The sequence below is a fragment of the Schistocerca nitens genome, chromosome 10, assembly GCF_023898315.1.
Source record: "Schistocerca nitens isolate TAMUIC-IGC-003100 chromosome 10, iqSchNite1.1, whole genome shotgun sequence".
Classification (NCBI taxonomy): Eukaryota; Metazoa; Arthropoda; class Insecta; order Orthoptera; family Acrididae; genus Schistocerca; species Schistocerca nitens.
The window spans coordinates 199,754,549-199,771,306 of record NC_064623.1 but is presented as its reverse complement, the minus strand read 5'-3'; the positions used below and the strand labels follow the sequence as shown (position 1 = coordinate 199,771,306).

Here is a 16,758-nt window from a genome sequence, read left to right as displayed (position 1 = left end):
AACGTACCATTCCTCGTTCGTTAGGGAGGCCCCGGTGAAAGTCAGTGCCTTGGTGGTCTCCAGAGGTCGCTGAAGCCATGAAAGAACGTCGGCGGGCTCTTCAGCGACGTAAGCGGCACCCGTCTTTGGAGAACCTCATTTTTTTCAAACGTCTCCATGCTCAGGAACGGCGGCTCATCAAAAGGCGGAAACAGGAGTGCTGGGAGAGGTAAGTTTCCACTATTGGCTCCCGTACTTCACCCTCCCAGGTGTGGATGAAGATTCGGCGCATCTTTGGATTGCAGTACTCTACAGGTGTCGCAGGGCTTACCCTCAACGGGACAGTATCCACCGATGCTGATGCAATCGCCGAGCATTTCGCACAGCACTATGTTCGGGCCTCTGCGTCGGGGAATTACCCGCCTGCGTTTCGCGCGCTCAAACGCCGGGAGGAAGGCACACTGCTTTCTTTTGCTTCTCGCCACCCTGAGGCGTATAATGCCCCATTCAGTTTGTGGGAACTCCAGAGTGCCCTGGCACAGTGCCCCGATACAGCCTCTGGGCCAGATGGCGTCCACAATCAGGTGCTCAAACACCTGTCCCCGGACAATCAGCGGTGTGTTGTTGCCATCTTCAACCGCATATGGGGCGATGGTGTCTTTCCGTCGCAGTGGCGGGAGAGTACCGTCATTCCGGTGCTGAAGCCTGGTAAGGACCCGCTTAATGTGGATAGCTATCAGCCCATCAGCTTGACAAATACTCTGTGCAAGCTATTGGAACGCATGGTGAGTCGACGGCTGTGTTGGCTGCTCGAGTCTCGGGGTCTTCTGGCTCCGTGCCAGAGCGGCTTCCGTCAGGGCCGTTCCACCACCGATACTTTGGTCTTTCTTGAGTCTGCAATCCGCACTGCTTTTTCCAGGCGCCAACACCTCGTCTCAGTCTTTTTCGATCTCTCCAGAGCATATGACACGACGTGGCGGCACCATATTCTCGCCACGTTGCACGGGTGGTGTCTCCCCAGTTTTATTCAGAATTTTTTATCTATTCGGACATTCCGCGTTTTAATTGGCACATCCCATAGGTCAATTCATATCCAGGAGAACGGCGTTCCACAGGGCTCTGTATTGAGCGTGCCCCTTTTCCTTGTGGCCATTAATGGCCTTGCAGCAGCAGTAGGGTCGTCTGTCTCACGCACGTTATATGCTGACGATTTATGCATCTTTTTCAGCTCTTTCACCATTAGTGTTGCAGAACGTCGGTTGCAGGGAGCCATACGCAAGGCGCAGGCGCAGGCGTGGGCCCTAGCCCATGGGTTTCAATTTTCTCCTGCGAAGACTTGTGTTATGCACTTTTGTTGGCGTCGCACTGTCCATCCCCACCCTGAGCTCTATCTTCAGGATGCCATGCTCAGGGTTGTTGACACTTACCGTTTTCTGGGATTGCTGTTCGATGCCCGGCTTACTTGGCTTCCACATATTCGTCAGCTCAAGCGTCAGTGCTGGCGGCATCTGAATGCCCTCCGCTGCCTCAGCAACACAATGTGGAGTGCAGATCGTAATACGCTGCTGCAGTTCTACAATGCTCTCGTGCTGTCTCGACTGGATTGTGGGAGTGTGGCGTATGGCTCAGCGTCGCCCTCAGCGTTGCAACTGCTGGACCCAGTTCACCACTGTGGGATTCGACAGGCGACAGGAGCATTCCGCACCAGCCCTGTTAATAGCCTCCTTGCTGAGGCTGGGGTTCCTCCACTTCGTATTTGGCGTCAACAGCTGTTAGCCAACTATGCTGCCCACGTCCGTTGTTCGCCCCGTCACCCTAACTATCGTCTCCTTTTCGCTAATGCGGCAGTCCATACCCCACACCGGCGGCCACGATCAGGCCATACGATTGGGATCCATGTTTGGTCGCTCCTTAATGAACTCGAGTGTTTGCCTCTTCCATCTGCTTTCCAGGTCCGCCCACATACACCACCTTGGTGTATTCGTCGGCCGCTGCTTCGGCTGGAACTTTCCCGATGGCCAAAAGATTCAGTTCCTCCTGCAGTCTTGCGCCGCCAATTCCTTGCTCTCCTAGGTGCATACCATGCCACAGAGGTTATCTATACCGATGGCTCGATGGTTGATGGCCGTGTGGGGTACGCTTACGCTCATGCGGACTATGTCGACCAGCGCTCCTTGCCGGAAGGCTGCAGTGTTTACACCACAGAACTGACAGCCATTTTTTGTGCCCTTGAGCATGTTCGTACCAGCACTGGCGAGTCTTTTGTCATTTGCGATGACTCGCTCAGTGGTCTGCAGGCTCTTGACCAGTGCTACCCATGCCATCCAATTGTTGGTGCCATCCAGGGTTCCATTCACACTCTTGAACAGCGTGGTCGTTCGGTGGTGTTCATATGGACCCCGGGACACGTTGGGATCACGGGAAACGAACTCACCGACAAGTTAGCCAAAGAGGCTACCCGCACACTGCCGTTAGAGATCGGCCTCCCGTCAACTGATCTCCGAATGGTTTTGCACTGTCGGGTCTTTGGGTTGTGGGGAGACGAATGGCGCACTCTGTCTGCACCCAACAAGCTGCGGCAGGTAAAGGAGACCACGACTGTGTGGGGTTCCTCCATGTGGGCCTCTTGCAGGGATTCTGTTGTTCTGTGTAGGCTCCACATTGGCCACTCTTGGCTGACGCATGGTCATCTGCTGCGTCAAGAGGACCCCCCTCATTGTCGCTGTGGTGCGATTCTGACGGTGGCCCATATATTGATGGACTGTCCTCTTTTAACCACCCTCAGGTGAACTTTTAATCTCCAGGGTGATTTATTATCTCTTTTAGGTGACAATTTCTCTATGGCAGATCGTGTTTTAAGTTTTATTCGAGCAAGTGGCTTTTATAGGTCCCTCTAATTTTATTGCGTGACCCTCTTTTGAGCTGTATATTTTACTTAGTTTTGTGTTGTCATCCAACTCCACCCTAAACTTTCAGGCTGGGGGTTTTAACGTGTTGCAGTGTGGCTGGCTCATTCTATTATTTTCGTGATCAGCCAGCCTCATTCCTCTGCTGTACAGTTTTACTTCCTTCTGCCTTTCTTCTCTGTGTTGTTTTTGTTGCTGTGCTCCATTTTCCATGTTTCTTTATTATTGACCTTGGGGATTTTCTTCCCCTGGAATTTTTATCTTGCACTTCGAATGACTAATGGATGGTTTCCCTGTGCTCTGTGTGTTTATGAAACAAGGGACCGATGACCTCTGCAGTTTGGTCCCTTTAATCCTCAAACCAACCAACCAACTTTCTAGACCTCTCTAGTCCTTTCCCTTAAGCCATCTTCCTTCCCGTTCAACTGTTCTGCCTGAAGGAGGAGCTACTGGCTTCAAAAGCTTGCCTAATTACAACCTTCTTTTATGTGCATTTTCTGCCACCACTTGATTAGTAGATTTATATCTATGTAATTAGATCATTGTCATTTTCATACTGCGTGAAAGTTATTTGTTGCTAGCCAACCATTAAGGCATGGATTACACCTGTTTCTTATAGAATCAATTTTTATTCTAGGTTTTAATGGGACTCCATATCTGGCAGTACAGATTCCTTGACATACTGGTATTATAGTGGTCAAAAGTCTTTAGCCAGTAGACTGTCACCTAGGTAGCATACAATAGTGTTTTCTGATTTACACAGTAACATTTGGCAACTGCTTCTTAAGTCTCCTTCCTATTCATCAGGGCATTGTGCAAATTCCTCCTTAGGGTGGAGAATGCTTACATAAAACAAATGAAGAAGGATGAAAACACAGTCTTAATACTTCTAGAACATACACATCTCTGGGGATAACATATTTTATGGGACTGACAGTGAGTGCTGGATCTTCCTATAATAGTTGTATAAATCATTTAACTCCAGTGAGTACATGTTTCATTGTAGTTTCACCTTATATTTGGAAATATTTGTTTTCTACATGGTTGTTTTTTCACTGAGGATGCAGCTGGAAGTGTTCTGAAACTGATAGTGTCTAAGAATAAAAGGGTTTCACAGCTTAAGCAGTTTCATTTCTCAACATGGTTTGTCAAGGCTATGGTCTACATCTACATCCACATCCATACTCCGCAAGCCACCTGACGGTGTGTGGCGGAGGGTACCCTGAGTACCTCTATTGGTTCTCCCTTCTATTCCAGTCTCGTATTGTTCGTGGAAAGGAGGATTGTCGGTATGCTTCTGTGTGGGCTCTAATCTCTCTGATTTTATACTCATGGTCTCTTCGCGAGATATACGTAGGAGGGAGCAATATACTGCTTGACTCCTTGGTGAAGGTATGTTCTCGAAACTTCAACAAAAGCCCGTACCGAGCTACTGAGCATCTCTCCTGCAGAGTCTTCCACTGGAGTTTATCTATAATCACCATAACGCTTTCACGATTACTAAATGATCCTGTAACGAAGCGCGCTGCTCTGTTGGATCTTCTCTATCTCTTCTATCAACCCTATCTGGTACGGATCCCACACTGCTGAGCAGTATTCAAGCAGTGGACAAACAAGTGTACTGCAACCTACTTCCTTTGTTTTCGGATTGCATTTCCTTAGGATTCTTCCAATGAGTCTGTCTGGCATCTGCTTTACCGACGATCAACTTCATATGATCATTCCATTTTAAATCACTCCTAATGTGTACTCCCAGATAATTTATGGAATTAAATGCTTCCAGTTGCTGACCTGCTATTTTGTAGCTAAATGATAAGGGTTCTTTCTTTCTATGTATTCACAGCACATTACACTTGTCTACATTGAGATTCAATTGCCATTCCCGGCACCATGCGTCAATTCGCTGCAGATCCTCCTGCATTTCAGTAAAATTTTCCATTGTTACAACCTCTCGATAAACCACAGCATCATCTGCAAAAAGCCTCAGTGAACTTCAGATGTCATCCAGATTGTAAAGTTTTTAAACAAAAAAACTCAGAAAGTGTCTGTGGCATCTGATAATTGCATCCTGTGATGACACAATGTCATATACTTCCACTAAATTTCGGGTTGTAGCAACATTATCCTCCTTTAAATGCAAAAAATGCTACACAATTTATCAGGCCTGCAGAGATTTGCCTGGAAACAATCAAACAGTTATTATGTAATTTTATTTTTTCAAGGTAGTGATTAAAATGTCATGACTGCCTCTTCTGTGCTGGTGTCAGATACTGCTCCCTAACAAATCTTTACTAATGTACCTATGGCAGCCGACATATTAGGGTTTAGTTTCTACTGTTACCTCATCCAATGTGCACTTTTCTGACAACATAATGCAGTACTAAAACTGATAATAGTGCCATACTTGGCAAAAAGAAAAAGAAAAAAAAAGAACCTTGGTTTTTGAGTTGTACATTTCTTCTTCCTTGGAGTAGGAAATATTGGTTAGTGAAGGTTGAGGAAAATGGGGCATCTCACTCAGATCGCAGACTGAGTGGACTGTGCTGTGAGGAGAAAGTATCACAAAGTTTGGTTTGGTTCATTTTTTACATGTTCTGTGGATAACTTTTGCGAGAGCTTGTCATGCTTTTGTTGGTTCAAGGTGATGGTGGTAGTGTTTGGAATTTAATGCAGGACTTTCACACAAATAAGTCTGCAAGACCTTCATGCCTCCACCTCTTCTCTCCTCGCCGGCCAAATACTAACATTGAAGTTCTTCTCCACCACCAGGAATCAAACCAGCAAACCTTAGCATTGAGCTCCTACACAGATGTGCATTAGCTTTCTTGTCTACAGAGGTAAATAAATCGGATAATATTCTTACTACACGTCTGTGAATTATATTGTGTATTGCATAGAACTGACCCAGAAAATTATTTCATTTGACACCAGTGAATGGAAGTAGGTGATGAAAGCTTCACAAAATTAGCTTACTTCACAAAAGTCTGAAATGATGCAGAGAGCAAAGTTTCTGAAACTGAAACTGAGGGTTACTGAACATCTATAACATGTGATTTCCAGTTAAAATTAAAAGGGCACTGAGGAATTTTCAACAGCTGGTTGTGCAGGTTATCTTGCCTGATGTCCCATATTTTTGATTGCTATGATGTTCTTAACTTGTACATAACTGAATGAATTGTACCTTTTAAAAGCTATGTGAAAGACTTTTACTAAAAATCAGTTAGTGATACCTTTTAACATTTCATTTACGGGACATGGTGTTGTAGCTTGTATTATGACTTTTGCATCATACAAAAACAGTACTCTTTCTGCTTTACCAGTGTAAAGTGGAAGATTAGTTACATGAAACAAGAACAGGAGTGGTTCTGCAGTTGAATCCTACAGGACAACAGTAGCAAATTGTCCCCTCTCCACTCAAGATGCTTTCATGATGAATCTTCTATCTGACACAGTACTTTGCGTCCTTTTGGTTAAGTAAGAAGTGGACCACTTACTCATTGTACCTCAAAAGCATCTCAGTTCTTCATGTTGTTGTTGTTGTTTTCATTGTTCTTCTTCTTCTTGTTCTTGTTCTCGTCTTGAGTCCGAAGACTGGTTTGTTACAGCTCTCGGTGTTAATACAACCTACATCCTTCTGAATTTGCTTGTATTCATCACTTGATTCTTCGTTCCCTTCCCAGATTATTACCAGCCCCCTCCCCCCTGCTTCCCTCCCCACCATACTGGAGACACCTTGATGACCCCAAATGTGTCCTATCAACTCATCCCTTCTTTTGGTCCAGTTGAGCCCCAAATTTGTCTCCCCAAATATGTTCAGTACCACCTTATTAGTTACATCATCCACCCACCTAGTCTTAAACATTTTCTGTAGGACCACATTTCACAAGCTTCTATTCTCTTTTTTTCCCAACTGTTGATGGTCAATGTTTCACTTCCACTGTTGATGGTCAATGTTTCACTTCCATACATGGCTGCACTCCAGACAAATAGTTCCAGGAAAGACTTCCTCACACTTTAAGCTATGTTCAATGTTAACAAATTTCTCTGAAATGCTCTTCTTGCCATTGCCAGTCTACATTTCATATATTTTGTATCCTCTCTACTTTGGCCACCATTAGTTACTTTGCTATCAAAATGGAAAACTCATGGAGTACTATAGGTGCTTCATATCCTAATCTGATTCCCTTAGCATCACCTGATTTAATTCAACTACCGTACTTACTCAAATCTAAGCCGCACTCGAATCTAAACCGCACCTGAAAAATGAGACTCGAAATCAAGGAAAAAAAGTTGTCCTGAATCTAAGCCGCACCTGAAATTTGAGACTCTAAATTCAAGGGGAGAGAAAAGTTTTAAGCCGCACCTCGAGATCGAAACAAAGTTGGTCCATTGAAATATGAGACAATCTAGGACGAATGAATGACGATACAGCTATAGTAGTTTGGTCCGAGTTGTAAGCTTAGCAGTTAAACTTTACCGGGTAGCCATTGCTTTGAGTCAGGCGCTCCATCCGTATTTATATGGGTATCTTTCCTTTTTCACATGCTTCGTCTGGTTTGAATTGATTGCTTATTTTTCTTTGATCTGATAAGTGCCATTCTCTTTGTTATATGTGTTTACTTCACTTTAAGCTGAAAATGCATTACTGTACTTTGTCATGCATTGTTTGTCACTTCTGATAAGAGTATTTACGGCCTGTCGCCACTCGCGGCATGGCTTGCTATTGCGCACGCTACAGACGCTTACAATAAAAACAAGAAAGAGAGAGAGAAGAATCATCTCATTAGCGAAACAATGGCAAGAGACTGCTATTTGTTGGTACTTAACACTGCTGCCTTCTTTGATAATGATCAACAAGAACCAAATAATAGACTGCGTAGGATACAAGATGTTCTGAACGAAAGTTTAGCTAAAATTTTTCGCCGTTTCAAAATCTTTGCAGATGCCTCTTTTGTACATTGCATTCTGCACAGAAATTAGTGGCATCTTAGATTTAAAATCTAGTCAATTGCTGTGCTTCATTTCTAACTGTATCACTATTAGGCATAAGAAGAATAAGAGTTTCATGACATAATATATATATTCTTTCACGTTTGCTGTTGTCTCACTCTAGTTTTGTAGTTTATTAGACAGACAGGATTTAAATGAGATAGCAGCAAACACAAAAGAATATGTGACAAAATGTTTATATTCGTATTATTCTTATGGTGAAGAGAATACTGCATGTGATTCACAATTCACGGAAGTTCCTATTAGCAACCATCTCTTCTCACAGGTAGGAAAAAATTCAGAACGTAAGAGTTAGCCATATTGACAAACATCCCAAACAGGCTTGCCAGTCGGATTTTCGTAGTACATTGAAATGCTGCTACATTCGAAGATGAACAATACAGAATTTATATCTATTACATTGAATAATGTATGAAAATGCAGTGGTCGCAACTCGGGGTGGAGAAAAAAGCTCGTCTTCCACCGTTTTATATTTAAAAATTTTTTTTTAAATTTATTTACTGACGCAGAGATTTGTGCCTTCAAAGCGTGCCTGAGTAGCGCTACATATATTCAACACAGAAGTTAGTTGTAGCGGCACCTACCAATATTTTTCCGAATTTCTGCTTACTTTGCACTCAATTCTGAGACGCAGCTGGTTTTTTGGATTACAAAAACCGGAAAAAAGGTGCGGCTTCGATTTGAGTAAATATGCTACATCTCATTGTCCTTGTTTTGCTTTTGTTGTGTTCATCTCATATCTTCCTTTCAAGACAGTGTCCATTCTGTTCAGCTGCTCTCCCAAGTCCTTTGCTGTCTGACCCAATTATAATGTCATTGGCAAACCTCAGATTTACTCTCCTTGAACCTTAATTCATACTCCAAATATTTCTTTGATTTCCTTTACTGGTCATTCAATACACACACTGTATAACATCAGAGATTGGCTACAATTCTGCCTCATTCCTTCTCAACTACTCCTTGTCTTTCATGCTCCTTGACTATAGCTTTTCACTCCTTGTACTATACCCCTGATGTTGTTGGAATTCCAACGAGAGTTTCCCAGTCAATATTGTTGAAAGCTTTCTCTTAGTTTATAAACGCTATGAACATAGATTTGCCTTTTCTTAATCCATCTTCTCAGGTAAGTCATAGGGTCAGTATTGCCTCATGTGTCCCTACAGTTGTCCAGAATCCAAACTCATCTTCCACGAGGTCAGCTACTACTAGATTTTCCATTCTTCGGGAAATAATTCATGCCTCATCCAGATAACAATAAAAATAGTGCAAATGAATTTCTCATTCAGGCATTATAATACATAGTCAGTGAAATTGGCATTGTATATGGCACTTTCAGTGGGGAGTCCATCCTAAGAGAAAAAAGGCAACCAAAATAGAAACTTTTGTTTGCAGTTTTATATAATCTTCAAACTGCTGTTAAGTGCATGGCACAGGATACTTAGCATTGTAATATATTAAGTTTTCTTGCCATTCAAATCATATCTGAAGTTCAGGTAGACTGACTACTTAAATGGCTCTGGAGTTTAATTAAACTAATATTGCTTTTGCAATCCCTACTGGTGTGGTACATAGAGGGATCAGGAATATCCCCATATTCTTCACTTAATTCTGGACCTGAAAACTTCATAATTAGGCAGTTATGGGGTGAATCTAGCAATTTGTGTGACGCTATCCAGTAAGTCAAACTAACCTGAAAAAATACCTGCTATTATCTTTGTATACATTCCATATCCCATGTTAATCCTATTTGGTAAGAGTCCCACACAAATGAGCAGTATTCGGACTTAAGATGGACTCATCAATCGTACAGTGTCTCTTTTGCTGACGGACTCCATTTTCCTAGTACCCACGCAATGAAGTGACATGTACCATGTGCCTTACTTATTATTAAGCCTAATGCCCATTCCACTTGATACCCCCAATGAACTGCTACACTCAGATATTTTGTCTGAGTAAACTGAAGGCTGTTTTCTGTAGTGAATGTCACAGTCATAGGATACAACATTTTGTTTTGTGCAGGACACTGTTTTACATTTCTGGACCTTCATTACAAGTTACCTGTTGTTGCAATGTTCTGAAATCTTGCCAAGATATTTCTGGATATTTGTGCAGCTTTCTCCAGACAGTACTTATAGATAACTGCACCATCAGGTTACTAGTTCTAATGTCTTCCATGTCATCCATACACAATACAAGCAGCAACAGACCCAACACACTTCCCTGGGGAAAGCCTGAAGTTCCTTATAATTCTGTTGATGTGACTCTCTATTCTACATAACATGCTCCTTCTTTCCTACCTACATATCATCAATGCAGAAACAAGTTTTGTTTAATAACACCCACTGTCACACTTTCATTAATAAACATTCGTGGTGTAGAGTGTCAGATGCTTTTCAGAATTAGAGATACACTGCATCTACATCTACATTTACATCTACATGGTTACTCTGTAATTCACACTTAAGTGCCTGGCAGAAGGTTCATCGAACCATTTTCATACTACTTCTCTGCCATTCCACTCTCGAATGGCGCGTGGGAAAAAGGAACATATAAATCTTTCCATTAGAGCTCTGATTTCTCTTATTTTATTATGATGGTTGTTTCTCCCTATGTAGGTGGGTGTCAACAAAATATTTACACAATTCGGAAGAGAAAGTTGGTAATTGAAATTTTGTAAACAGATCTCGCCATGAAGAAAACCGCCCATGTTTCAGTGACTGCCACCCCAACTCGCATAGCATATCGGTGACACTGTCATCACTATTGCATGATAACTCAAAACGAGCTGCCCTTCTTTGTGTTTTTTTTTTATGTCTTTCATCAATCCTACCTGGTAAGGATCCCATACTTCTCGGCAATATTCTAGCAGAGGACGGACAAGTGTAATGTAGGTTTGTTGCATGTCCTAAGTGTTCTGCCAGCAAAGCGCATCTTTGTTTCACCTTCCCCACAATATTATCTATTTGGTATTTCCAATTTAAGTTGCTCGTAATTGCCATAGTCCCTGGTTTTCAGGACACAATGTAACAAAAGGAGAAATTGATGTTATCCCCATCAACCAGTGTCCATATAATGATGGTGCTGAGTTCATGCTCTTTGAACTCAAACATGACATATCTCAGTGTTCTACAACAGATGGGTATTAGTAGATTGGATATAAGTTTTGTAGGTCGCATATGCTACCCTTCTCAAGACAAATTTTACCTGTGCTTTCTTTCACTAGCTGATTACATGTTTTTTGTTCAAGGGATCTACAGTATATAACAACTAAAACAGGAGCTTACTCAGTTGTGAATTTTGTACCAAATCTTACAAGGATTCCACTGAGTTCTGGAGTTTTGTTTGGTTTACTACCCATTTCCCATTCCTTTCATGCATAAGTCTCTGGATACTGATGTTGGTGCTACTAACAGTGTTCATGTATGAACAAAATTAACATTGGTTTTGTGGCAAGTCTTTCAATAAAGTTTGACTGTGGTAGTTTTTGATGGCAGCATGTCTCTGTTTATAGCTCTAAGCTTTGTTCTACATGTTTTTATGCAGTAATCTGTTAGTTTTGAAGTTTTCCCACAGCGACGCCATACCATCAAGTCCCCCCTGCGGGTCCGGGGGTTAGAATAGGCCCGAGGTATTCTTGCCTGTCGTAAGAGGTGACTAAAAGGAGTCCATCCCCCTCAAGGGGGTAGTTAGCGCCTGCGTCCGGAGATGGACGGTTCCACGACCTATATTTGTGGTCTTTTTGGTTTTTCACTTCTCGTTCCTTCCTTTGGTTGGTTCCTTTCTTTGTTCTTCTCCATCTGACTGTCTTCCTTACTCTTTCCCTTGCCTCCTTCTCCTTGCCTCCTTCTCCTTGCCTCCTTCTCCTTGCCTCCTTCTCCTTGCCTCCTTCTCCTTGCCTCCTTCTCCTTGCCTCCTTCTCCTTGCCTCCTTCTCCTTGCCTCCTTCTCCTTGCCTCCTTCTCCTTGCCTCCTTCTCCTTGCCTCCTTCTCCTTGCCTCCTTCTCCTTGCCTCCTTCTCCTTGCCTCCTTCTCCTTGCCTCCTTCTCCTTGCCTCCTTCTCCTTGCCTCCTTCTCCTTGCCTCCTTCTCCTTGCCTCCTTCTCCTTGCCTCCTTCTCCTTGCCTCCTTCTCCTTGCCTCCTTCTCCTTGCCTCCTTCTCCTTGCCTCCTTCTCCTTGCCTCCTTCTCCTTGCCTCCTTCTCCTTGCCTCCTTCTCCTTGCCTCCTTCTCCTTGCCTCCTTCTCCTTGCCTTCGGAGACAGTCTGTCCTCTCTCTCTCTCTCTCTCTCTCTCTCTCTCTCTCTCTCTCTCTCTCTCTCTTCCTTTTCCTATTCTTCCTTCCTCCCTGTGCAGGCCAGAAGGCCGACCCACGTGTTCGCACGCGTAGCCGGTGACGGGGTAATGCGTAATTCCCTGCCCTGGGTAGACAAGTAAGGCACGCACGTACCCCCTGGTAAAGGCCAGGCCCGGGGAGGGGTGATTGCCTAGGCTGATATCTTCTGACCATGCCGATTGGTCCCTCCGTCTGTTTCTCGGGAGGTGTGACCTGAGGTGTAAACATTCACCTAAGGCGGGAGTGCCCTCTGAGAGGGTCCCCATAAGGAAGGAGCGCGCCATCGGAGACGCTGGCAATCATGGGGGATTCCTCCGCAATGGATTTCTCTTCTTCTCTCTGGACTTCTGCCCCCAAACGGAAACATGACCAGCCACCAGTGACAAAAGTACTACCGCCTGCCCCACAGTTCCTCGTCATTTCTCGATCTGAGGACGGAAAGGATTTCTCCTCTGTCAACCCTTTCGTTATCCAGAAGGGCGTAGGTGCCATAGCCTGATCTGTCAAGTCGTGTACCAGGTTGCATAATGGTACCTTGTTATTAGAAACTGAGAACGCCTTTCAGGCACAGAAACTGCTTCGAGCCACACTCCTGTACACGTTCCCTGTCCGGGTGGAGGCTCACCGCACTTTGAATTCGTCTCGTGGTGTGGTCTATACTAGATCCCTCGACGATTTGACTGACGAGGAGATTCAGTCTTTCCTTGCTGAGCAGGGCGTGACGGCTGCCCATAGGGTCATGAAAATGGTCAACAATGACCTTGTACCGACCCGGACACTTTTCTTTACCTTTGATAGTGTTCAGCTGCCGTCGCGCATCAAAGCGGGCTACGAGGTTATTTCTGTTCGCCCCTATGTCCTGACACCTATGCGCTGCTACCAGTGCCAGCATTTTAATCACACTCGCCAGTCTTGTTCCAATGCAGCTCAATGTGTCACTTGTGGCAGGGATGCCCATGAGGGCGACTGTCCACCTCCGTCTCCTCATTGTGTGAACAGTCAGGGTGACCATGCAGCGTCCTCCCGCGACTGTCCCATCTATAAGGAAGAACGCTGTATCCAAGAAATTCAGGTCAAAGAGAAAGTGTCCACCTCGGCTGCTCGCAAGCTGTTTGCTAGTAGGAAGCCCACGCTGCTCCCAGCGGGGAAATACAGTACTGTCCTCGCCTCTCCTCGGACTACCAGGGAGGTGGCAACCCAGACATGCGAACTGACCTTCAGCACCACGGTCGTCCGTTCGGCCAGTGCTAAGATCGCGCGGTCGACATCCCCTCTTCCTCCCATCACCCCACAGACACAAGCCCCTTCATCAGCTTCAGCTAAGACGAAGACCCAGAAGTCAGATGCACGGGCCTTCAAGAAGGAACCGTCCCGTGCAGACTTCCTACGTACCTCGACGTCCCAGCCATCGAACAGTACTTCCACCAAACGACCTTCCAAGAAGGCTCATAGGAAGCACAGTTCTCCTTCTCCGCCACGGTGCATTTCTTCTCCTGCGCCACCCAGCGGTTGGCGCCACAGGCCGTCATCCGTTTCGCCTGGCCGCACCGCTGGTAGCCGAACATCTGGCCATTCACCGGCAGAGGAAGCTCCCCCTCCCGGCCATCTTAACAAGATGGCCGATGAACCTATAGAACCAATGGACGATGACTGTCCGCCTACTGATAGCGGCGGCAGTGCTCGCTCGAAGCCAGGCCCTCAGCGGCCTTCGAGGTGACCCCTTCTTTCATCTTCCTTTTCTTCTCACGATGGCACTTATTCACTGGAATATTCGCAGCATTCGCTCCAACCGAGAGGACTTGAAGTTGCTGCTCCGCTTGCACCGTCCGCTCGTCGTAGCCCTCCAGGAAACGAAGCTACGCCCATGCGATCAAATTGCCTTGGCACACTACACCTCTGTGCGTTTTGACCTACCCCCTGTGGTAGGTATTCCGGGTCATGGAGGGGTTATGTTGCTGGTCCGGGATGATATTTACTACGATCCCATCACATTGCACACCGGCCTGCAGGCAGTTGCCATCCGAATTACTCTCCCCACTTTTACATTTTCCATTTGTACCATTTACACTCCTTCGTCGTCTGCCGTTACCAGGGCAGACATGATGCAACTTATTGCTCAGCTACCTGCACCATTTTTGTTAACTGGAGACTTCAATGCCCACCATCCCCTTTTTGGCTCTCCAGCATCCTGCCCGAGGGGCTCCCTGTTAGCAGACATTTTCAATCAGCTCAATCTTGTCTGCCTCAATACTGGCGCCCCTACTTTACTTTCGGACACATCTCACACCTATTCCCATTTAGACCTCTCTATATGTACTACGCAACTTGCACGCCAGTGTGAGTGGTATGCACTTTCTGATACATATTTGAGCGACCACTTCCCGTGTGTTATCCATCTCCTGCAGCATACCCCCTCTCCGTGCTCATCTAGTTGGACCGTCTCCAAAGCAGACTGGGGGCTCTTCTCTTCCAGGGCGACCTTTCAGGATCAAACCTTCACAAGCTGCGATCGTCAGGTCGCACACCTCACGGAAGTCATTCTCACTGCTGCTGAATATTCCATCCCTCACCCTACTTCTTCTCCACGTCGCGTACCGGTCCCCTGGTGGACCGCAGCATGTAGAGATGCTTTACGTGCTCGTCGACGTGCTTTACGCACCTTTAAACGCCACCCTACAGTGGCGAATTGTATCACTTATAAACGATTACGTGCACAGTGTCGTCGTATTCTTAAAGAAAGCAAGAAAGCCAGCTGGACTGCTTTCACAAGCACCTTCAACAGTTTTACTCCTTCTTCTGTTGTCTGGGGTAGCCTGCGACGGCTATCTGGCACTAAGGTCCACTCACCAGTTTCTGGCTTGACGGTCGCGAATGGCGTCCTTGTGGCCCCTGAGGATGTCTCCAATGCCTTCGGCCGCTTTTTCACTGAGGTTTCGAGCTCCGCTCATTACCACACTGCCTTCCTCCACCGCAAACAGGCAGAGGAGGCTAGGCCACCTAACTTCCGCTCCTCGAATCGTGAAAGTTATAATGCCCCATTCACCATGAGCGAACTCGAAAACGCACTTGTCCGGTCACGGTCCTCTGCTCCAGGGCTTGATTCTATTCATATTCAGATGCTGAAGAACCTTTCTCCTGTGGGTAAAGGTTTTCTTCTTCGTACTTACAATCGCATCTGGATTGAGGGACATGTTCCCGCATGCTGGCGTGAGTCTATTGTTGTCCTGATTCCTAAGCTGGGGAAGGACAAGCACTTGCCTTCCAGTTATCGACCCATCTCGCTTACCAGCTGTGTCTGTAAAGTGATGGAGCGAATGGTTAACTCTCGTTTGGTTTGGCTGCTCGAGTCTCGATGCCTACTTACCAATGTACAATGTGGATTTCGTAGGCGCCGCTCTCCTGTTGACCATCTGGTTACCTTGTCGACCTTCATTATGGATAACTTCTTGCGGAAGCGCCCGACCGCGGCTGTGTTCTTTGATTTGGAGAAGGCTTACGACACCTGTTGGAGGGCGGGCATTCTCCGCACCATGCATACAGGGGGCCTTCACGGTTGCCTCCGTCTTTTTATTCGTTCCTTTTTAATGGATCGACAGTCAAGGGTACGTGTGGGTTTTGTCCTGTCGGACACCTTTCGCCAGGAGAACGGGGTGCCACAGGGCTCAGTTTTGAGCGTCGCTCTCTTCGCCATAGTGATCAATCCAATAATGGATTGCCTCCCAGCTGATGTCTCAGGCTCCCTTTTCGTGGACGATTTTACCATCTATTGTAGTGCACAGCGTACATGTTTCCTGGAGCACTGTCTTCAGCTTTGTCCTGACGGTCTTTACTCCTGGAGTGTCGCCAATGGCTTCCATTTTTCTGCCGAGTAGACGGTCTGTATTAACTTCTGGCGCTACAAAGAGTTTTTCCCACCGTCCTTACAACTCGGTCCCGTTGCTCTCCCATTTGTGGAGACAACAAAATTTTTAGGTCTTACATTTGACAGGAAACTTAGCTGGTCACCACATGTGTCACATTTGACTGCCCGTTGTACCCGTTCTCTAAATGTCCTTCGTGTTCTCAGTGGTATGTCGTGGGGAGCGGATCGAATCATCCTACTTCATCTATATTGGTTGATCGTCCGCTCCAAGCTGGATTATGGGAGCTTCGTATAATCATCTGCACGGCCATCCATCTTACGCTGCCTCAACTCCATACAACATCGGGGTTTACGACTTGCGATCGGAGCGTTTTATATTAGTCCCATCGAGAGTCTTCATGCTGACGCTGGTGAATTGCCACTCACCTACCGGCGCAATATACTGCTTTGTCGGTATGCCTCTCGGCTACTGTCAATGCCCGACCACCTGTCTTATCGTTCCTTTTTTGATGACTCTCTCGACCGTCAATACGGGTTGTATGTCTCTGCCCCGCTACCCCCTGGAGTTCGCTTTCGTCGCCTTCTTCAACACCTTAATTTTTCACTCCCTGCAAACTTTCGAGTGGGTGAGAGCCACACGCCACCTTGGCTCCAGGGTCAGGTTCGCGTTCA

The 16,758-nt window shown here is 45.8% G+C and overlaps 1 protein-coding gene across 1 annotated transcript in view; it reads right to left on the bottom strand.

The window, feature by feature from the left end:
• The window catches only part of LOC126209992 (trichohyalin-like), a 190,313-nt gene that overhangs the window by 96,831 nt on the left and 76,724 nt on the right, over nucleotides 1-16,758 (bottom strand). Inside the window, exon 3 of the mRNA XM_049939101.1 lies at nucleotides 11,778-12,141. Within this exon, the coding sequence (XP_049795058.1) occupies nucleotides 11,778-12,141 (364 nt within the window). The remainder of the gene's footprint in view (nucleotides 1-11,777; nucleotides 12,142-16,758) is intronic.